Genomic DNA, 24359 nt, shown 5'->3' on the forward strand with positions numbered 1-24359 from the left:
CTCACACAGAACGCTTTCTGTAGGCTATAGGGTTTTCTGTTTTCTTTGAAGATGATTTGTAACCCTTATCCCATAACAGGATGTGTACTCTTAAGAAGTTAGAAGACCTTGTAAAGCCAGGCTGAATCTGTGGTTATCTCGCCACTTGGCATATACATCTCCTCCTGTAACTGCTTAGCATATGTATTGTAAGAAAGAACAACCAGGTGGAAAGAGGTCCTGTATGTGGCAGGGAGAAGCACTTCTTTCTCCCCTGTCCCCCTGCTATATACAGGACCTCTGGCACACCCAAAACACCTTTGGGATTGTGTCACCCCCAGGCATCCTGCTGTGTCCAATCCAGCCGAACTGACGAAGGGGCTCGTCCCCGAAATGCGTTTTCAATTGCTGGTTTTTATTTTGTGAAATAATAAAAAAAGAAGTGCTTTCACCATCACGTATTGGACCTTTATCTTCTAGTAGCTTAGAGGGTTGGGCCTTCACACCAGTATTTTTCCACATTCTTTTCGCTGCAGTAGGTAGGACAGAGGGCATGTTATCAGGCGGAGTACCGTTTGGTTTTGGTGAAATGGTATGCCTCCCTGAAGAGGTGCGTTTTTAGAGTACGCCTGAAGTTTAGTGTGTCAGTGATTGCCCGGATATCCACTTTTAATCCTAGAAAGGGCAACAGACGTTAATCCTGGAACATGGTGGTCTTCAGGCATAGGGATTCGCACAGGTGTATGTGTCCCGTGTATTTCATGCTACACGGCTAATACGCACGTACATGCATGTTTGCTGTGTATGTTTTATTCCCAAAGCCTGTATTGGTGTGTATTACGCACCAGCACAGGACCAGCTGTGTGTGACCCAGTAGAAATCTACATGATTTTAGAGCTGCGTTTTATGCACTTGAGAAATACACGGTTGGGGTATGTACCTGTGAGTGAGCTCTACGATACGAACATTCACTAATTATTATATCTGCAGGACGTCTGGAAAGCCTCCAGACCCTCTCGCTTTCTCCTACAGCGGTTTACCGATTTTGTAAACATCGGCTCTGCCGGCAGAGAGCTGCGAGTGCCCGCGTATCGCACGGTCATGCGCAGTGTAACTTTAAAAAAAAAATGTTTTCATGCATTCTGAAACAGCGGGGATGCGTATGGAAATGCCGCCCATACTCAATGTACTGTGTATGGACAGCGTTGCTTACACTGCCTATACAAATGTATAGGGCTCACGCTGCGTGGTATGCAGAGAAATAGAGCATGCTGCGAACTAGTTCTCTTTCATATCAATTCATTGACTTCATTCACCGTGTATCACGTGGCCATGCACTGCATGCGAGATACGTGGTGAAAACATGAACACGGTCATGGACATGAGCCCTTAAGCTATGGAGATACTGCTTTCATTGGGTGCTTGTCCTGATGGGTTTGCCTTCTACATTGTATCATTGTTTTGTTCTATTTGGAAACTTTGTTAAATTTAAAACTAAATAAATAAAATCCCTGTTACTGCGAGCGGAGAATGAGTTTGCCCTGTGTATATGAGATGTACTATGAGACGAGGCGCTGAGCTCTGTCTCCAGTACCCTGCTGGGCACAGCTCCTTGCCCACAGGGCTGCCCAGTAAGCAGGTGCAATGTATAGACCTGCTTGTTGCCAAGTGGCTGCTATCAAGGCTTATAAGGTTTAATCCCATATTGGAATTTTGATGCTTCTAATCTAATGAGGTGGCAGGTCTACAGTTGATTTTTTTAAGACTTATATTCTTGCACGAGACGCGCACAATAATAGACACTATTATTTACAATGGGTCTATTAACATGGGCGACTTTTCACTGGCAGTGATGCTGCAAGATGGAAAGATCACAGCATGTTCTATTTTTGTGCGAGTCTTGCGCGAGAATAGAACATACAGATTGTGAGGTCTCCCGTATGTCGCACGGATGGGGTGTCCCTTGCTCTGTGTGAAGCGAGTCATGCCCGTCTCTCTATCCGCCTTGTAAATACGGCCTCAGTGTTAGCGGTGGCTTAAGTCGTGTGTCACATCCGTTATCATTACATATAATGTGCTAACTGTATCTACTTTCTCATTGCTTTTATTCACCAAAAATCATATGTTCCACACTTACCGCTCAGTTTGCAAATTCCCAACAAACCATTCTGGTAGGCGGTTCGACTGCCAAACTCATCCGGGTTCTATCCTCCTCCGTAAGGTCAAGCACATCACCCATGCTGTTAATAGACGTTTCAGGTAAGCTTGAGACACCATGTGTAACTGAATGATGGCGCTGTACTTCCTGCTTTGGTGCACGCACATGGCGTCATTGAGTTTATGCGCCAAAGCAGGAAGGGCGGCGCTGGTGCAATCAGTCAGTTAAGCACGACTTCTCCAGTTCAGGGGCTCAGGAGATGTCCATCAGTAGCATGCCTGTCTGTATGGAGAGGCGAGAGTCCGGACGACTTGGGCAGTGGTACTGTACTGCCTGTCGGACAGTTTGATGGTGATTTGTGTACTTAGCGGGGAATTGTCTTTTCAACAAATTAAAGTGCTGAGTTATACAAAAAAGTAGAATAACTCAGTCTTTACACGGGCGAAAAAATCTCGCACGAATATGAACACTATTCTTTAGAATGGGGTTATACAGATGAGCGATGTTTTCCTGCGTGGCACCGCGATATGGGAAACAAATCGCGTCATGTTCTATCTTGTGCGCGCTCTCGCATTGCAGCACCCATTGTTTTCAATGGGGCCGGTGGCAGCGCGCACCACATGCCAGTTGCACACAATTGCGAGTTCTATTGAAAACAATTGGCAGAAGTGTGTGAGCTAACAGCCATGGCGAAGGATTGTGAGTTCCCCATAGTGATGTGAGGTTGTTTTGACATAAAAAAGGCTCACATCCATGGGGAATTCACATGATAGCGAGCGCGAAATCGGGCCGTGATTCAAGGGCCGATATTGCGCTCACCCATGGGAAGTTAGCTGTAGGCTGCTCTCACACATGCGTTCACAAAACACCATAGTTAAAATTGGCAGCATTTTACTGCAATTTTGAGCTGAGTTTTTGAACACATTGTACAGCGTTTGACACTGGTTTGTAACACACCCCATGATTGTTATGGGTGATGAGGTGCATTTAAAAAACGCTAAAACGTGCAAAAATAGAGCAGACCGTGCCCAAAAATTGTTGCAAAGCCCCATTGGAATCAGTAGAGGCGCTGTAACTCGATTATCGCAGCGTTTGAGATGTCGCGATAACACCAGAAGGTGTGAGAGCGGCTTAAGAGTACTTTTATACAAAAAGACTATTGTTTGAAAAATCAAATAAATGAGCGGTTTTAATGGATAGTAGTCCTGTATAAAAGCAGAACCTGGTGGTACCAACTGACAAATCACTCGTTAGTTGCTAGTCGCTTCGTTTCAGCTCAGCTCAGTGACTAATCAACCAGTTCTCACTCAGTATAAACAGGCAGTCATTCATCCTTGAACATCTGCCTGTTCACAGTGATTAGAGCTCTTCGGCGCCCCTCAGTCACTGAGCGTTACTCCTGTGTTTAAGCACCCTTAAGGTCCATTTACACACACAGATGATCGCTCAAAATACGTCAGAAACTGACAGTTTTGAGTGACAATTTTGCTTTAGCTGCTAATGCGCTAATCAGTAGCTAACTAGCTTCATTTGCATGTATTTAGAGAACAGTGAGTGGTCTGTTCTCTAAATACATCACTAATGTTCTCCAGAGGGGCAGCTGCTGAAAGAATGTTAGCCCTGCCTGCAGAGAACTCAGCATGCGGTCCGTCTTATCAGTCCTGATGCATTTTAGGCTGAGCTGAACTCAGCGATGGACGAAAAGTGCGGGGTAAGTGCACTATGGGCACACGTTTACACGTAACGGCGATCACTCAAAAGATTGCTTAAGATTCATCTGATGATACTTGGGATATGCTAAGTGGACAGGACTACATCTCCCATTATAAGGTGTTGTCAGGGACTTTCATTGTTCTTTCTTCTGCACTGCTTATTATGTACCAATATCCGTCGCCGCACCCTGTATATATTGTACCGTGTTTGGTATTCAGGTACATTTCTATTAATGTGTACACTCCCTGTAAGAAGCATACAGTGCTGTCAGAGGGAGGCTAATGGGTGCCTTTACCGGACATGCTAATTACTATCTGCACAAGTATAATAGTATACCGCTAAATACTACACATCCATTAATTAGCTGACTCCCTCTTAGGAGTCACTTTCACATGACAGTATTTACCAGGCCGGATATATGTGCCCTGATTGTTTCCGATTTTTCTAATATAGTATATGGGGCATTAAATGGTATTGTATAAAGAGCACAAGCTGTCTTACAGAAATCATTGTGCAGCGATGTTGACGGAGAAATAAAAAAAGTTATAGCTCCTGAAATGCAGGGATGAAAGAGACCAAATGCAAAACCTGAAAAATGTCTGGTAGTTAAAGGGTTAATCCTCACTGCAGCCACTTGGTAAGGACATCTCCCTTATGGATAAATATGATATTTTATGTCATTGCCCTTAACCCCGATTCCACGTCCTGGTGCCCTCCCAAGCCTGGCAGACTGGTAGCTGAGATTAACTGGTCCCAAATCCGTGAGTGCAGATGTTGGCGGCGCGGGATCTGCAGGCGGATGAGGAGCTCTCTGTGATGAGGAAATCAGCGGTATTATCTCATGCAGATGCTAACTGGCTGTAATGTGTCTTATAGGCCACATCACAAGTCTACCAGCATGTAGGAAGGGGAATTCCAATAGTTGCCTGATATGGTTTAGTTACAGTATAGCAATATACACAGTATTGCACAAATTTGGTTTTGGGAAGAAAAAAATTTGGCAGCAGTTTTCAGATCCAGAATTGCTAAATGTCGTTATTATTCAGAAGGCCACATTACTTTACATCTGGAATACCACATGGTAAATACACATGATATTCCACATGGGACAATGGTTTGGGATCATTTTTGGGACAGCAGCACTGTGTGATATGCAACATATCTGCACCAAGCTGTGATTGGTAGAACATTGCGCCAAAACCTACTCTTAGCGGCATTATCTAGTTTCAGGAAAGCTGATCACTACTAATCGCTGTTACAGCTGCCACACGTTGTTCTGTCTCTGTATTGAGCAAACCTGCTTGTTTCTACTTCCATTTTCCCCAGCTTCTATATTGACACATGACTATATAGAATTGCCTTTCAGAAGTTATGGAAAGCTGGATCTCTTCGCTTTTTCCTCTCCAATCCGAACCTTCCACTCTGAAGCTGCACCAGTTCTCCGGAATGCACTACCCGAGTCAATCAGGTTAATTCTAAATGCCCCAAGCAAACTTTAGGGCCATCTCACATGAGTGTTTTTTTTTTACTGTGTATTACACCTGCTGGTGTTGTGCACGTAATACACAAGAACTAACTTAACATTACTTTTATTGGTGCCTCTCTGACATGGCGCACGAAATGTGAACTTGAAAAAGAATGTGGCATGCTCTATCTTGGCACATATTAGGCGTGCATGCATGCCAGGTTGGTGTATGGGGATTTGTCAGTACGTAATGCATTGTGTGCTCCCTGCGTGGCAGATACACGCAGTGAATGCTTGCGTGAGAGATCCCTTAAGAGTGCACTAAAACATATCTTTTTATGGAGGCCTACCATGTTAACTCTTCCCCATCTACCCTGCTTCTTCTTCACCCCTCCTGGAAACTTGACGACTTCATCCCCCACACACACAAGTGCACCTCTTATCTGTTTATTCACAAACACACAGCTTTATATAAAAGTATTGGGACCTCCACCAATCCTGTGCTGTCAGGTGAAGGGATATGCAAACCTGGCGTATAAGGCCGAAAGCACACGACCGGGTCAGATTCCGCATGCGGGATCCTACAGTGGAATCCGACCCTGTGCCCAGCCGGTGACCCCTGTGTACCTGTCCAGATTCTTCTGTATTGCGGATGTGCTGACCGGGGGAAGGGGGGAGCGGTGTTAAAGGCGTTTTGGCGAAAAAAAATTCCTCCCTGCTTTTAACCCCCTGCAGCGCTGCCAATCTTGACTCCACCAGTAGTTCCTGGTTGTGTCAAGATGCAAGAATACTCTGTTTTTCTTGGGTGCGTCTTTTTTTTATGTCGTTTTTGCACCAGTGATGTTGGCTGCTCATGAAGTGTTTGTAAATCCTTCCATATGGAATGATTTCTCCCAGTTATGTGTATAGCGCCGACATGTTCCGCGGTGCTGTAGAGAGGCCGTCCGTGCCCCTGAGGTTCTGGGAACCTACAGATGATTTACACCCAAAGTGCTGATCACCGCGCCATTGCTGGCCGGCCCACTGCCAGTATTTCGGGTCGCTACTTAGTTGTGGGTTTTGGAATCTCTCTCCTTTTTTCAGGTGACATTTAGTTTTATTGTGACTTATGAAAAAAATCGTACTGTGGCTTCATTTTGTAAGGTTTCTTTCTGTAAACTCCCATATTGTTTCCTCTGGACGGCATAAAAGATGCTATTTGCTTTACAGTCACATTTTCCCTTTTCAGTTGTTGAAGTAGCGTTTGCCCCCCAAACATCCCGTGTGCCTGCAGCCATGGCAACCTGCGCTAGATGCCACTCCGCTGTCATAGAGACTCCTTTCTGCATCTCAAGGGCTATTAATTGCAAGAAGAACCCTTGTTAAGAAGATGCAACAGACCCTCATTTGGCCAAAACAAGGCTGTGTTAACCCTCCGGCTTCTGCACCGCCGTTCACTCTTGTAGCAAAAGAACATTTGCAACTTTGTGAACAGTGTTTTTAATATTATTTTCTATCTGCGTGGAGTGCAGCAGTCGTTAACATCAGGGCATCAGTTCTCACGGAGGAGGTTTAGGTGCGCACAAGCTGCTTTATACGGTTGTGACATTGATGAGCAATGAATCCTGGCGAGAAACATACTGTAATGCGTTTACAAGGTAACTTTTATGTAGAGTCTATTCATATATACATTACATAATGATATGGAAAGGTGATCATATACTCCAAGGTGGCTTCTAACATATTCGCATAGTTTGTAACCCATCCAAGTTCAGCCTATTATACTGCTGGGTTCAGAAAATTTTCTATATTTTTACTCCGAATACACAATTTTGGAGGGAAGAGAAAACAGAACTTGTCATTAAAGGGGGTTTCCAGGGAAATGCTATTGATCACCTAGCCTCAGTATAGGTCATCAATATTGATCGGCTGCGGTCCATCGCTCAGGATCCTGGCCAATCACACAGGGGTACAGAGTGGAAGCTGCTGCAGCAACCTATGTAGTGGCCGGTGCTCTCATTGTAATCAAGCTTAGCCTCACCTGTGTTTACAAGCAACGGAGCAGCAACTTCCACTCCATACCCAAGTCTGTGACAGTGGGTGCCCAATCAGCTGGTCGGCCTGGGTCATGAGCGGCGGACCCCAGATGATCAACTATTGATGATGAGGATAGGTCCTCAATATTGTGACATGGAGGTCTCTCATAGTGGCTCTACATCAGCGTCGTGTGTGTTATAAGGTGTAATATGCTTCTCCAGCTGCTGCAAAATCTCTTTGAGTAAACCGAAGTGTCTTGTCTGTAATGTTCCAATGATTGACATGTTTCCTGTAACGTTAAAGTATGGACTGAGCTTGGGGACACCGAGTGGGGGATAAAGTACAAGTTTTGTATAATAGATGACTTCCATCATAATAAGCGGATTATAAAATTGACACACATATATAAAAGTCCATGAAAATGTCCCATTAACATCATATTTCACTATTTGTAGGTCTGGTTTCATGTTTGTGGTATCACAGTTGTTTCGGTAACTCTGTCCATATGGACCTAGTTACATTCAGATGTAAATTTTGGAGCAGTCAAAAAAGGTCCATGTTGGGGAGTTCAGTTATGACATCTGTTAGATTGAGCCTCAGATTAAAACGTTACATTTGAGAAAATCATTCAGAAAAATAGCTTTTTTAAAATATTTTTTGTGGGCTCTGTATTGTTGGCCACAGTAAGTTTTTTGCCCTGCGCCCTCTGGTAGTACTTGACTTTATTATGGACATCCCAATAAAGTTTTTTAGGAAGACTCTTAATAACTGACACACAATGGGGTGCGCAGTCCACACAACAGCCTGGCACTTGTGTGTAGAAGTGTGATTTGACATTTTCCTAAATGTAATTGACTTTTTTTTTTTTTTTAACTCTTAGGCTGTGTTCACATGGGACGAATTTCCAGCTAAATTCTTGTGGATTGGCTGCACCAAAAATACGCGAGAATTCCGCTGGAAAACCGCCTGCATTTCCGCTGCGTCCATCTCTCCCCATAGAGAGGAGAGACCGCTGCGGGAAAAAAAAAGAATTGAAAGGCTGCATCTTAAATTTCTGCGCCGCACAGTTTGCCTGCAGCGTGTGGACGAGTTTTTTTGCAAAATCTCATCCACTTTGCTGGCTAATCCTGGAATTAGGAGCCGCGGGCGGAATTTCTGTGTGGACAATCCACACAGAAATTCTACAGCAAATTGGTCCCATGTGACCCAGCCTTAAACGTATGCACGATTGTCTTATACCTCTTGATCTATTCTTCTTCTTGTACAGCTCCACAATCTGTCTGAGATGTTACACATTCTTCATAACTGATTCTTGGCTTTATCCATTTCCAGTTTCCAGAATGTGGATTCTACGGGATGTATGACAAGATCCTTTTATTCCGCCATGACCCAAACTCAGAAAATATTTTGCAGTTGGTTAAATCCGAGTCAGACATTCAAGAAGGAGACCTCATTGAAGTGGTGCTTTCAGGTATTTATCCTTAATTCTGTCAAATCTGTTATGTGTCTACAGGATGCTTTTTTATTAAAGGGGTTATATGTCCTTTTTCTTTTGATCGGCCGCTCTCTGGGTCCACTGTCAGTGGGACAGCTTTGGAAGCTGATAGCACTGGCTATCACACTGGCACGGTTTGGTACTGCAGGCACAGCTTCCATTGAATTCAGGAGATCCCGCACGGGGCTGTAGAAGTTGGTCCACGAATGAAGCTGTATTGTTAAATAAGAGCTAGTAAAGGCATCAGCATCCTGGATACACAGCCCTCGCAATCAGCACATATTACTGGGGGGATTTTACTACATACTTACAGAAAAGTCTGAAACTAGGAGCAAGTTGTAAACTACATATCAGAGTTCTGAAAGTGAATGAAGAAATAAATATTACAATTTGAAGCTTTATTGCATCTTCTTGAATGGTTTGGTAAAAAAAAGTGTATGTGTATATATGTATGTGTGTGTATATATGTGTGTGTATATGTATATAATATATATATATATATATATATATATATATATATATATATATATATATATATATATATATATATATATATATATAAAAATAAAATTATTCACTATCATCCATTGACGGTCTCTTGCCCTTCTGAATAAGTTATTTGCTTATTTATTGTTTTATACACACCCTTATTAGAGTATAACTAGACAGACTTGATTTTCTGGAGTTTAAGAAGAGCCGTGTGACAGCTACATTCATTGTCTCCCATTGTCTCCCATTATTCCCCATATAATCACCAAGCAAAGCCTAAAGTGTACCTGACTTCAGAATAAGCTGCTGCTGACTGTCCGTATGAGGAATAACGCCCTTTCCGGCCATTACATGAAATGTATAGCGTATTTTTCACTATTTATTCCCCTGTAGGGGTGTACATGTAAATCTCAGGACAGATGGGAGGAGCCTGGCTGCTGTGCTGTATTGTATAGAATATAGAGAGAACTGCACATTCGGGTCGCTGCCTGTAACAAACACATAAAATTGTGTTGTAGAAGAGTGAGCGGTGGAGGTGTGATTCCTGTAATAAAACACAGTAATGACCCTTTTACACTGGTCGAGCGCTGAGGGTCACTGCTAAGGTCGCCAGCACTCGTGCAGTGTGTCTAGACTGAAAGACATCGCTGGCTTCTCACTCAGCGCTTTACCTGCTATGTGAAGCGCAGAGCGAGAAGCCAGCGATAGTTTTTTCACTGACTGAAAGTCAGCAATTAAAGAACCGTGAACAAATAGTGAGCAATGATTTTTTTTTTTTTTTTTGCGTTTGAACAAATTTTGAGCGATAATCGTTAAGTGTAAATGGGCCATAAGAAAGGGCTGTCTATTAGCTTGCAGTATATATAGGAGTCTGTCTTTGCTCCTCCCCCTGCTCTCTATGTAGCTCAATGAGCACAATGCTGTCAACTCCCTTCCCTGTTCTTACTCTCCACATCTACTGTCAGCTAATCGGCAGCAGGCAGTGGACAGCTAGCTAGGCAGAAGGCAAACTACATTTTAGAATCCTTTTACAGCTCAAAAATGTCAGTTTAGGTAAATAACAGTTTGCTTAGTTATTAAAGGGGTTGTCCCGCGCCGAAACGGGTTTTTTTTTTTTTTCACCCCCCCCCCCCCCCCCCCCCCCCGTTCGGCGCGAGACAACCCCGATGCAGGGAAGTAAAGAAAGTTTACCGGAGCGCTTACCTTAATCCCCGCGCTCCGGTGACTTCAATACTTACCGCTGAAGATGGCCGCCGGGATCCTCTGTCTTCGTGGACCGCAGCTCTTCTGTGCGGTCCACTGCCGATTCCAGCCTCCTGATTGGCTGGAATCGGCACGTGACGGGGCGGAGCTACACGGAGCCGCTCTCTGGCACGAGCGGCTCCATAGAAGACTGCTGAAGACCCGGACTGCGCAAGCGCGGCTAATTTGGCCATCGGAGGCCAAAAATTAGTCGGCACCATGGAGACGAGGACGCTAGCAACGGAGCAGGTAAGTAAAAAACTTTTTATAACTTCTGTATGGCTCATAATTAATGCACAATGTATATTACAAAGTGCATTATTATGGCCATACAGAAGTGTATAGACCCACTTGCTGCCTCGGGACAACCCCTTTAAGCTGCCCATCATATAAGCACTAGTTTTTTGAAAAGTTAGAGGCCCTTTTGAACTATTTATGTGGGTTCGGTATTGTAGAGAGGAATAAATATTTTATACTAATTGTAAAGAAATAGACTTAGCGGAAGAACTTTTACAAGAATATCCACCAGTTGGAGATGCCCGCAGCGGTACAAAGCTCCAATCTGCCACCTTTTTAGAAGTCCTCTAGTGGCATCTGTCTTTGTCACGGCAGACAAGAAGATGAGGTTCAGGTGCTTTCACTTCTACTTTGGAGATTCCGCTTCCTGCTTCGTTCGGGGAGCAGGAGAGGTGATTCCCCACAGCCGAACAGTTCTGTCTCTGGATTTTATATGAATCCTTTCTGCGAGTCGGACGTGCAGATGTGTTCATAGCGTGAAGAATAGCCATGATGAACAATATAGCTGACTTCCCTTAATCAGAACAGCAAATAGTCATTGTTGAAACGGTGCCATTACTTCCCTTATCTCTTCCACTGTAACATGGACTGAGATGCTCATAAAGGACTACGCTGCTTCTAGCAGTAAGGACATCGTAGATCTAACCTCGCCCTTGTCAGCGAGCCTTCTACCCTTTGATATGTGCCGATCCGGTAAGGTTCTCGTCTTACTGCTGATACAGACATGAGCTCCGCAGATAGAAACTCTATTCCAGCTATTTGCTGGTCTGTAGAAATCTCTCCGGAGAAGCCAAGAAATAAGACTGTTCAGATTTTAGTTTTTTCAAGTAATTTCTTACAGGTGTTTCTCGCTCATATCTTTATTTTCCATGACACAACTTCATTACAAAAAAGTGCTGAAAGTTTAAAGCAACAAAACCGTTCAAAAAGAGCGTGTCCTGTTAGTCCATGAACCCCGCTAAGTCTCTTGTTGTGTTACTAGTGCTTGTTATTAGTGTTCAGCGATTATTGACAGGGGTGACCAACCCAATTGTGAATCGGGGCTCTTGGTTTTGATCTCCATTAAAAATCAATAGGAGTAAAAATCGGATTCTCTAATTTGGTGCCTTTGGACAACAGTAGTCAGCACTGCTGCCTTGCAGTGGTGGAGTTTTGGGTTCAAACCCCATCAAAGTAAACCTAGAACTCCAACACTGCAAGGCAGCAGTACTAAGCCAACAAAACTGCTTTCTCCTCAATATTTTAGCGATTTTTTTTTTGCTAAAAATTTGCATGATCAGGCAGATTTTATCACCCGGCTGATCACGATGAGTAGCTCTAATTATAATAGTATCTCTGCGTGCCCCATTATCATTTCACTTAGTCACAAAATATTGTGGCAATTATAAGCCGTGTGAATGAGAGCTGACGAATCATCTGTCTCGTAATTAAACTGCGTCCTACTTGAAAGCAAGCCTCGTGTTACGCAGAGTGTTAAGGCAGCAGAAATGCAGCCCTAAGCTCTCGCTCACGACCTGAAGGTTGCAGGTTCAAATCCCCGTTTGGGTCAAAGTTGACTCAACCTTCTATCCTTCCGAGGTCGGTAAAATGAGTACCCAGCTTGGGGGTTAAACATTACTGGCAATGGCAAAGCACCCTCCAAAAACAGTCCGCCCCAATGTGACGTCACCGTAGGAGTCCTTCCATTGTAGGGACTTTACCTTTCCATACTACCGTAGAAGGAAAAAGTACCAGAGGATGTGTCTAATAATACTGTCTCAATATTATCTAGTTTATGAAGAAGCTTTCTTGAATTCTGATGATTGAGGCAGTTCTAATTCCCTACCGCTCCAGTGGCAATGCTCTGGTATTGCTTTTCGGTAAGACCATAACTGACTTCTGCAGCTACATGCCATACATGCCATGCACCGCTGAAGCCAAGCTGCGGCAGTCACGTGCCAATACGGCACATCTTTGCACCAGGAAATTCCTACCAGGCATCACCAGTTTATTGTTAAAGGTGCGGGGGATTTAACAGTTGAATAATAGTTGTTTTGTTTTTTTTTCTATAACTTTTTCTGCTACTAGCTTAATTTCTTACAATCTCGGACACCTCATTTAAGCTCAACATTGGTTGCTATGGGCAGTATGGTCAGTTTTGGTAAATGAGGCCCACTGTCTTCAGTGATTATCTCCGCTGGGCCACCCCATCCATATACAGCTTTTTTTGTAGGAGTGAGTGTTTCATAGACTGTAAGACTATATCCATCTTAAAAAACCCAGGCTGCATTTACTTTAGCGAGAGTGATATTGGTCCGAGAAAATTAGACCAATGCACTCTTAAACCTGCGCTTTCTTTTCACTCATGTAAATTAAAACCCATTGGAAATACTGAGTGTTTTCACTTGCAATTAGTGTGCGTCTCGCAATGCACAGAAGTTGGTCTTGAAAGCCGGCCTTAGGCCTCCTTCCCACGAACGGATTTCCGCAGCGTAATTTGCGGCGAAAATCCGCTGTGTTGCCCGCAGCTATTAGGTTCTATTGAACCTAATAGCTCAGGGCACACGGCGCGGAATTCTACAGCGGAATTCCGCACCGTGAAATCTCCCGTTTTCACCCGCGGCATGCTCTATTTGCCGCGGGTGTACGCGCTGACGGCTTCCATTGCAGTCAATGGAAGCCGTCCGTTCATGCTATCTCCCGCTGTAACTCAGCGGAAGATAGCGTGAAAACGCTTTCCCGCCTACCGCCGACGAGGTGGGTGTGTCATGTGACGCGGTGGGCGGGGAAACGTCATGCGGGACCCAGAACGGCGGAATATTCCGCGGCGGAGCCCATCACGCTCGTGTGCTGCCGGCCTTAGGTCGGGCTCACACAGCCAGATTTTAATAGTAAAATTTGCAATCGCATCTGCGTGGTAAAACACAGGCATTAAAAGGCATGCGTTTTTGATTATTTAGTGTTTGTTCCCCCCCCCCCCCCCCCCCACGAATTGCATATTCTGCAAGTGGAAGAAAAGTCACAGCATGCTCTATTGTAGCGTGGATTCCGTGTGCGGACTGCCCCATTGCAGTCAATGGAGTAGAGTGTTCTGTCACCCATAAACAATGAACACCACCTATGAGTGGTGGAAATGCTTGGAGCTTCAGAAGAAAATAGATAGAAGAGCCAAAATGACGGGTGGAGGGGGGAGAGATCTTTCTTCTGCGCGGGTGATACGCTGTGCATACATCCACGATCGTTCGCAATTACTTTCCATGAATGACCGCAGGTCTTCTGCATGTGGAATCCAACCCATTCATGTGAGCCCGGCCTTAGGATGAGCAGCAGCAGAATCACCTCAGAGCTAGACTTTTGGGAGCCACCACTGTATAATCTAATGAACAGTTCCCGTACGGCCCATTTTTAACACGTGGATGTCAAATGACACGATTTTTGTTTGGATATTGTAATTAGTAATAATACAGCCATTTTAAACGATTTGTAGCTGGGTTATTTGGCTGTACGTAAATCTGGGGAGATTGTTTTGAAACGTATGTTCACAACTAGTGTAAGGCCCAATGTCCACGGCATGCGCAGATTTTCAATGTGGATATCCACTGCGGATGTACTGCGGATCATCTTAAAAATAATTTTTTAATGGCTTGCGGGTGATCGCAGATTGTGTGTTTTGCATCTCACATAGAGCTGAATGGAGGTGTAAAGAGGATCCGCAGCAGACTGGAGATGTAGTAAAAAACTTCCTTTATTTCAATTCCATAAAACTGGATACAAGCAGCGACGTTTTGATAAAGGCCAGCAACTGTCCGAAACGTCGCTGCTTGTATCCGGTTTTATGGATTTGAAATAAAGGAAGTTTTTTAGTACATCTTCAGTCTGCTGTGGATCCTCTTTACACTTTGACAGCTACCAAAGGCCTGTCCACCTTTTTTTGATCAGCTTGTGCAGACAGTTCCTCCCCATTTATGGGTACGTAATACAGTGCTGCAGGGTATCCCACACATGGACATTGGGCCTAAATGTTGCTGAATTTCTGTGTCCTAATATGTACCATCGGTGCAAATTTTGACCGAGAATCTGCTGCGTTATCCACAGCTGATTTTTAACAGCTCCAGCGCTCCCCTGCACCTCCCAATACATCGCGCCCCGTCAACCGCCAGCCTCTAGTAAGCGATGAACCGCTGGGCACGTGATACCACCTCCAAATCACCTGACCAGTGGCTCGGCGCTCACTTGAGGCTGTCGAGTGACGGGGCGTGATGTATTGGGAGGTGAGCGCTGGAGCTGCCAAAATTAGCTGTGGAAATGCTGCGCTGGTGTGGATTGTGCCGCAGAATTTTCAGCTGTGGAACATCCACAGCAATTCTGCTAATGTTAATGTACCTTAAAGGTATGTTCACACATGTCGGAAATGCTGCGGAAATTCCAGATGTCAAAATGTGCTGTGCCTTCTAAAATCGGCTGCGGGTACACAACTGATTTCCAGTCCAAGTCATGCATCAATGGTGCCGATTTTGATTATTTTGGATGCAGAATTTTGTCTGCGGACATTCCACAGCATCTCCACCGTGTGTAAACATCCCTAAAGGCTCATTATTTAGAATACTGATCATGTTCCTTAGACACCTAGCTTGTGGAGACAGTTATATTGTTTTCACACAGTCAAGGAAAGCACGCCGGATTTGTGAGATGAGCGAATATGAACCCCATTCTTTTGAATGGGATCATATACATGTTCGGGGAAAAAATTACGGCATGTCTTACCTTTGGGCGTTCTCTTGGAACGCCTCACACATTGTTTTCTATTGGAGCCGGGAAACGCATTGCACGGCGTGCGAGGTACACGACTGATGCTAGGTTTACTATTGAAAACAATGGGAAACGCTTGCCGATTGCAAGTGTACTGAAGTGATGGGAGGCGGTTTTGTCCCAAAAACCCCTCGCATCCGCGGGTACATCATACATTGGCGAGCGCGATATTGGGGCAATATCTTGCTCACCCGTGTGAAAATTAGCCCTTACAGTTGTCTTAGAAAACCCTGAATTGTAGCTTTGTCATTCGGTGCATAATGTGAGTTATAGGGCTGTTGGCTGTGTGCAAAGAGAGGGGTGGAAACTGGTAGTGCGGCTGCAGCCTGAAGAAGGTCGGTGACCTGCTGTGACTCTACGACCCCGCAGTAATGAAAGCTGGGGAACTGAGCAGCGTTTAATCACTCCGGTGCAATAGTCTGTCTACAGCCTGTAAAACCAAAGAATTTCACTGCCATCTAAGGACACATTCCCCTCTGCATTTTAATGGTGTGTTTATATATAGCTGCCTGCTTAACCACGCTGGTCCATTGAGGAAATGCTGTATTTTTTTTGTGGGTTTCTCAGGTTAACGCTAGAACTTTTAAAATCACAGACTACCTGCATGTCCGCTTTTGCGGTTTCTAAATGCACTTAGGTCTTCTACGTGTTCCCAGTATCAGAAACAAACTGGTGCAGGAGAATTGTCAGTCGTGTTCCCAACACTTTCCTCTGGCAGATGCATCTGACTATACGAGCCGCCCTTATATTACCTGAACGGCAGGGTTACATTCTGTGTACTATTGCCCTTTCAGCATCCAGGAGTTTACGAACAGGAATATCTTAGCCGTGCTCAAGACACAGCTACATTGAATATACCATAGAAGTCTTCTTTGGGCAAAACCTTTCAATAAGTGAATAGACGGAAGGCGTTTTCAATCAATGTCAGCATTGCCATTGACAAGCAAATTCTATGTGCAGATCCGCTCCAAAAACCGCGACACAGAGCCGTAGTTTTTAGATGCGGAGTTCAGTGTGTAATTTTACCATTGGGCTAAAAAACCTCCATATGAATGGAAAAACTGGAAACCTAGCTATAAACTGTGACTGAACCCAAATAAATGTGTCTATAGAGCTAGGAACCCATCCATCAAGGTTCGCTTGGATGTGGCAGATGGGCCCACATAGTTTGATCAAATTATACACTAAGAACCTGAATTTTTTTATGACGTTCGTATAAAGAACAATTGTGCATTTTTATACAGATATTAAGTGCATTTGGGAACTGAAGCAGTTCCTGCTCATGTGGACACAGTCTTATTGGCAAGCTTTTGTATAGAGTAGTGACTGAACACATGCGTGGCCACTCTATCCAAGCCTATGGGAGATATGAACTTGCCCACTTCTTGTGGTCTCAGAAGTTGGATCCTATTGATTTTACACTTTTAACTTCCCAGTGCATACTTGATAAATGTTAATGGGTGGAAAACGTCTTTGCCTGCAGCTTTTGCTCTAATTAGGGAATACTTTCATGCTGCTATTGCCATAATCCACAGAATGAGCAATTTCATATCGAGGTTTGCAGTCAAATAATATTGACTGTCCTGCATGTCACATAACTTGCTCAGTGCGTGTTATGGGCTGCTATGTGTTCACCCTGAGGTGGTTATGCATTAGCTGAGTGGATGACCCCCTCGTTCCCCTCACTGAGAGGAAAGTAATTTGCAAAGGGAGGGGTTACCTCACTGGGCTCGTATAGAACAGCAAAATGCATTGAAAATTGGACAGAGGGACCTTAAATGGGGAAAATCTATACACGCCACCTCATATTTGAACGGCGTATGGATGCCCCCATGTCCACTCATTTCATGACAGATGTACTGCAACAGCAATGTAACTACACCTTCAGGTGACCGTTGCAGCAGAAGATTAAAGAAAATTCCAAAATTATTAATATTGTCCAGTTGTAAACTTTTGATGGCCTGTGCACAGGGTAAGCAAGTAATTGTAGATCAGTGGGTTTATGCTGCTCAGGACCCCCACTGATCAACTCTTCTTTGGGTTGCTGTGCACTGAACTGATTTCTGCAGAAAGCAGACAGCTCCGTTCCCACTGCGGTGGTCAGATTTTGGTACAGCAGGCATGCACTTCAGTGGGAACTTGGCCTGTACTACCAAATCGGGCACTGCAGTGAGAACGGAGGTGTCTACTTCCTGGAGATATAGGCTCAGTGTATGACAACACCAGACCGGAAAACCGATGATCAGTGGGGGATCTCTGCCAATCTACTATGGATAGCCTATTCTGAGGATAGACAGTAATAGTTTACAACCACTTTTAAGAGCTGGTTAATTATAATATTCGTACAGTACTTATGGATTGTAAAGGTTTATCTTGAGGTCATTTTGACAAGTCCTGCCTTATAGTTCCATAGGATAGGGACAGCCCAACAAAAAGTCAAGGAGTGTAAAGGTGCCCATAGATATAAGATGAGCATCAGCTAAACCTGCTGACTTGTATAGGGGTCGCTTATTTTCACTTTTAAATTGGGATCAGACGTACACTGAGCAGAGCCGAGTGTTCCTGCATGGAAGGAGTAGCCGTGGGGCCAATGAGCGCTCAACATACCCATATAACAGATTGGAGCAGGGGAGAGGAGGTTAGGGTATTCGCCGATGGGGACCAGCATATAGTGGGTGCGTAACCAGAGGGATTATAAGGAGGCTTACAGGAAAGCCCATCAAAAAGGGTAGAGTGACCAGATACGACTCCTTGAACAAGAAACCCATAGTTTCCCACAACTTTTCAATCTTCTTTTGTACAGAATTGTACATGTTGTGGCTTTTGTGGCTGCTTTATATGTGTGAGGCATGGTCTACAAATGGTCAAGCCACAGGGAAGCTGTGTGACATCAATGGTTTCCTGTTCCTTGACAGATATCCGCCACCTCTGTGTGACAACATTTTCACACCACAGAGATCTATCCTATAAACGAATGATCTGTGAAAGCTATATAGCCTTGTAGGAGCTGATGGGACAGTAATAAATGTTATTGGCAGGACAACACTCGGCTTCCGGGAGTGTTTTTTCCACTTGTTAGGAATGTTTCCTAATCCTCAAACAAAAAAGATGTATGAGCTAACAGACTGATGTGTCGTACAGGTTAACAAAATAAAGCGCATTAAAAGTAGAGAATGTAAGATAAGATCCTATCAGTAATGTCTAAAGGCTGATTTAGACACAATGATTCTCGCTCAAAAATCGCTCAAAGCCGTCTTTTGAGCGATAATCGTTTTGTGTAACTGCACTGACATCGTACAGTTTTCATTAAAGAGGTTGTCCCGCGCCGAAACAGGTTTTTTTTTTATTCAATAGGCCCCCCGTTCGGCGCGAGACAAACCCAATGCATGGGTTAAAAAAAAAAAAAAAGTTTAGTACTTACCCGAATCCCCGCGCTGCAGCGACTTCTTACTTACCTTACCAAGATGGCCGCCGGGATCTTCACCCACGATGCACCGCGGGTCTTCTCCCATGGTGCACCGTGGGCTCTGTGCGGTCCATTGCCGATTCCAGCCTCCTGATTGGCTGGAATCGGCACACGTGACGGGGCGGAGCTACGAGCGGCCCCATTCACCAGGGAGAAGACCGGACTGCGCAAGCGCGTCTAATCGGGCGATTAGACGCTGAAATTAGACGGCACCATGGAGACGAGGACGCTAGCAACGGAACAGGTAAGTGAATAACTTCTGTATGGCTCATAATTAATGCACAATGTACATTACAAAGTGCATTAATATGGCCATACAGAAGTGTATAACCCCACTTGCTTTCACGGGACAACCCCTTTAAGGAGTCGCTGAACATTGCCTTTCAGCATGCTGAAAGACAACTATCAGGAGTTCACAGCGGGATTCAGCTGATACTATTGCGGTCCAGCTGTGTTCTTCATACCCTGCACGGAGCGCACAGCTGTATACCAGCTGAGCATTCTGTGAACAGCCGAGATATGAAAAACACAGCGGTCCAGCTGTGTTCTGCATACCCCGCTCGGAGCGCCCGGCTGTATAACAGCTGAGCGGTCCGACCAGAGAATAGCTGGATGCAGAAGACAAGCAGCCCTGCTTGTCTTCTGTATACCTTGCTCGGAGTGCAAAGTGATCGCTAAACGTTTAAGCGATCACCTTGCCCTGTAAATGTACGCAACGATTATTGCTCAAAAGATGTCTTTTGAGAGATAATCGTAGGTCTAAACCAGAAACGTAAAGGGCCTTTTACACGGGCAGACAATCATTCCGATTATCTGAATAATATTAATAATAAACTTTATTTGTATAGCGCCAACATATTCCGCAGCGCTTACATAGACAGGGGATACAGAAAGACATTACAGAACCACAGTTACATAGTAATCAATTGATTGATACAATAGGGGTGAGGGTCCTGCTCCAACGAGCTTACATACTACAAGTAATGGGGTGATACAGAAGGTAAAGGGGCTGGAGATGTGCACTGTATGGCGAGGTGGAGAGTGAGGGATGATATACACATAGACAATGGTCAGACATTTAGCCGTGTGACGGCAGAAACAGTATTGACTGCAGGAGCGGTTTATGATGGCTAGCAGGGATTGCAGTCAGTAGGTCAGGGAGCATGTTATCAGGCGGAGTACAGAGGGGTTTGTTTAGGGAATGCGGTATGCCTCCCTGAAGAGGTGCGTTTTTAGAGCACGCCTGAAGTTCTGCGAGTCCTGGATTGCTCGGGTAGCCTTTGGTAGTGCGTTCCAGAGGACCGGTGCTGCTCTGGAGAAGTCTTGGAGGCGGGAATGAGAAGTTCGAATTAAAGGAGCGCTCACTCTGGTTTCGTTAGCAGAGCGGAGAGCCCGGGCTGGTTGATGGATTGAGATGAGGGAGGCGATTATAGGGGGGTGCTGCGCTGTGGAGGGCTTTGTGGATGAAGGTGGCGAGTTTAAATTGAATTCTGTATTTAACGGGCAGCCAGTGCAGTGACTGGCACAGGGCAGAGGCATCTGAGTAGCGGCTGGACAGGAAGATGAGCCTGGCTACCGCATTCAGGATGGATGGAGAGGGTAGAGTCTGGTGCAGGGGAGGCCAGCAAGTCCAGCAAGAATCTGAACTATTATCGCTCAGTGTAAAGTCACGCCCCGACTGAACGGCGAATGAGAATTTGCTTGCTTTTTAAAAGTTCGTCGCCCAGTTTCTGCATGCATTAAGCTGAATGACATACCGGCTCATGTAAACGGGCAGTTCATTTAAGAACAACGTCCTGCTTACTGTGAATGGAGGCGAACGGGCTGGAACGATCCCTGGCCCATCTCCATTCACTCCGCAATGATCGCTCCTGGGTAAAAGTGCAGGAACAATTACCACTGGGACGGCCTGTTGGGCATCTGCACCCGGTAGGTTGTCCTATGTAAGAGGGCCCTGAATAATCTATACACAAAAAGGCAGCGTCCGTGACGGCTATTTGTACCAACTCTGCTGCGTGTGCATGGTTATGTCAATTGCCAGAGAGAATAAGCTGCTGTAATACCTTTTTGGCAATGGATTATCTCCTTTGGCAACAAAGGATCAGATATATTGAAGTTCAACAGTTTTAGAGTTGAGGGACCACCATACACATAAGAGCAGCGGCGGATATACGATTCCCACCCATTGATGACCTCATTGTGTTCTGGTATATTCACACTCAGTGGATTTTCTGCAAGAGAAAGTTTATTGTGGATTTTTTGTATGGATCTGCATCGCAATCCACATGTATTGTGCAGATTTTGATGTGGATTTCAGCCCTTCATTTGAAGAGGTGAAAGCCTATAAATCTCAGTGACCAATGTAGGGCTCCATTCACGCTTGTGATAAAGATCCTGTAGGCCATTTTGGTATTTTAGGCAATAGGAATAGTAGGCTCTGGTTTGGATTCGGTCACTGCAGCCTGGCTTGTTAGAGTTATATTAACACTTTTTATCTGTTATGGGGCATAGCAAGCTTTTAACTCTTTAAATGGGGTTTTATGCAATTCTCCTATGCCCTTTTAGGGTGTAGTCACATGGGGCAGTTTGGGTGTGGTAAAAAATGGAGCATGCTGCGATTTGTTTTCCGGCCCGAAAGATCGGCAAGTCAAATCGGCATGCTTTAATTAATTTGTGGATGCCCACACATACCTATGGACGGCTTGATTTGATGATGTCCCGCGCGAATTCCGCAAATCAAATCCGCCCGTGGACATGAAGCTAGAGTTGAGCGAACGTACTCTGTCGAGCTTGAGAGAGACGTCCCACATACAAAAATGCTCGAGTCTCCCACTGTAGCCAGCTGAGGCACTGGTTGTAATGACATCACCTGTGAAACGGTAAGGAAATCCTGAAAACATGATCTGTTTTGAGTACTTGAGGACTAGAATTGGCTAAATGGTGCCAACATAAAGCTAAATTCCCTATATACAGCAGTGAAGCCAGCACTGTAAATCGAGATCTAGTAAGCCCGGTGCTCCATGTGCCAGCGTTATACCGGTGTGCAGAGTTTATGAAGAGCACATGTCTCAATACATTTGGCACATGTTGGGCTGTCCGTATGCCAGGAAATGAAATTTTCGCCTGCTATGAGCAGTTAAAGATTTGCGGTATAATTTCTGCCAGTGTCTGGTATAAATTATAGCAAATCTGGCGGCCTGCAGAAGGTGCCGTCACCACCCATTGAACTTCGCCCACTTTTCTCAACACTTTTTTGAAAAGTGGTGAGAAAGTAGTGAAATGGTAAAAAGTTGTAGATGTGGTGTGCTCCATATCTTGGGACTTTTTACACCAGAAAACGAACATACAGCTATTAATAAATTCAGTTTTTCAGGACTTATGCAAGGTGAATTTTAACCCCTTTAGTGGCACACCCGGAAATTTTCCAGGACAAGCTCCACTGCCCATAGTGATATAGCTCGGACGATTTCCGGGCTATATTGCACTATGGAACCTGCAGAGCACACTGCCAAAAGCTGTGGCAGTGTGCTCTGTCTACACAGTCCCACACAGAACAGTGCAGGACTTTTAAAAAAGAAGCAGGAAGATAGAACCGATCTGCCGGCAACCTTCCGCTTCTTTTTTTAAACTCCTGCACTGCTTTGTTTACAGGTTGGCGTGAAAAACAATCGGCTTGTCAGAAGCCGGGTGATAGTCTCTGTGGCAGGGAGAGCTTGTGCTAGGCTGTCAGAGGATAGCCAGGCACCAGCTCTTACACAGCAGAGAAAGGAGAAAACCTCCAATCTCTGCTGTTAACCCTTTACATGCTGCGGTATATGCGACCGCAGCATGTAAAGGGCTGACAGAGGGAGGGGGCTCCCTCTGTCAGAGGATAGCCGGGCACCAGCTCTTACACAGCAGAGAATGGAGAAAACCTCTGATCTCTGCTGTTTAACCCGTTACATGCCGCGATCTATGCGACTGCGGCATGTATAGGGCTGACACCATGGAGCCCCGCAATGTGATCAGGGGGTCTTGATGGGTGGAAAACTTCTATGGAAGTCCCCTAAGAGGACAAAAAATTTTTAAAATTATTTAAAAAAAAAAAGTTAAAAAATTATAAAAAAAAACACCAAGTAAGTAACAACACCTTTCTCGCTTTATCAACATAGCTGAGGGCTTTTATTTTGCGGAACGAGTTGTATCTTTCAGTGGTGCTTTTTAAAGTACCATATAATGTACTAAAAAACTTTTACAAAATTCTAAGTGGAGTAAAATGAAAAAAAAAAAATGACATTCCGCCATCTTTCAGTGCATTTTGTTTGTACGGCGCAGAAACGGCAACATAAATGACACGATAACTTTATTCTATGGATCAGTACGATTACTACGATTTTTGCTGTAGTACTTGTATTTTTTTCGAAGACAATTTTTAAAAATTATTTTCTGCGTGCAATAAGTTTTTTATTTTTCCGTTGACATATTTGAGCAAGAGCTCATTTTTTGCGGGGTGCCAGTACCAATTCGGAATATATACAACTTTTTGATCGCTTTTTATTGGATTTTTTTGGGGACAGGGTGACTGAAAGTGCATTTCTTTAGTTCCTTATTTTTTATTTTTTTTCGGGACTCCGTTTACCGTGTGGGGTAAATAATGCACTACTTTGATAGATCGGACTTTTACGGACGCGGTGATACCAAATATGTATTTTTCTTTTATGCTTTAGATTTTTTTTATTATAGATATGGCAAAAGGAAGGTGATTTAAACTTTTATTACTTTTTTTCTGTGAAAAAGCCGCGAAAAAGATAAAAAAAACTATTAGAATTTGGTATTGGCATAATCGTACTGGCCTGTAGAATTACTTTAATACATTATTTATACTGCTCAGAGAATGCAGTGAAAAATAAAAAACATGCCAGAATTACAGATTTTGTTAATCTTGCCACTAGAAAAAATGCAATAAAAAGCGATCAAAATTTTACATGTTCCTAAAAATTAGATATTTTATCCTGCAAAACCAAGGCCTTCTAGATCTCTGGCAATGGGAAATAAAATTAATGCGGCTCTTGGAATGTGGCGACACAAAAGCAAACCTTTTAGAAAAAGTTTTAAATGTACAAAAATAGCAAAACTGTATAAACTCGGTGTCGCCTGAATCGTACTGACTCAGAGAATAATGTTATCACACCATTTATTCTGCACGCTGAACGCTGTAAAAATGAAATCCAAAAAACAAAGGCAGAATTTCATATTTTTATTTTTTTTTTAC

The 24359-nt window shown here is 44.2% G+C and overlaps 1 protein-coding gene across 1 annotated transcript in view; it reads left to right on the forward strand.

Moving 5' to 3' along the window:
* The window catches only part of PRKD1 (protein kinase D1), a 125693-nt gene that overhangs the window by 56125 nt on the left and 45209 nt on the right, over nt 1-24359 (forward strand). The window contains exon 2 of the mRNA XM_066608576.1: nt 8664-8802. Coding sequence (XP_066464673.1) covers nt 8664-8802 — 139 coding nt within the window. The remainder of the gene's footprint in view (nt 1-8663; nt 8803-24359) is intronic.

The sequence above is a fragment of the Eleutherodactylus coqui genome, chromosome 6, assembly GCF_035609145.1.
Source record: "Eleutherodactylus coqui strain aEleCoq1 chromosome 6, aEleCoq1.hap1, whole genome shotgun sequence".
NCBI lineage: Eukaryota > Metazoa > Chordata > Amphibia > Anura > Eleutherodactylidae > Eleutherodactylus > Eleutherodactylus coqui.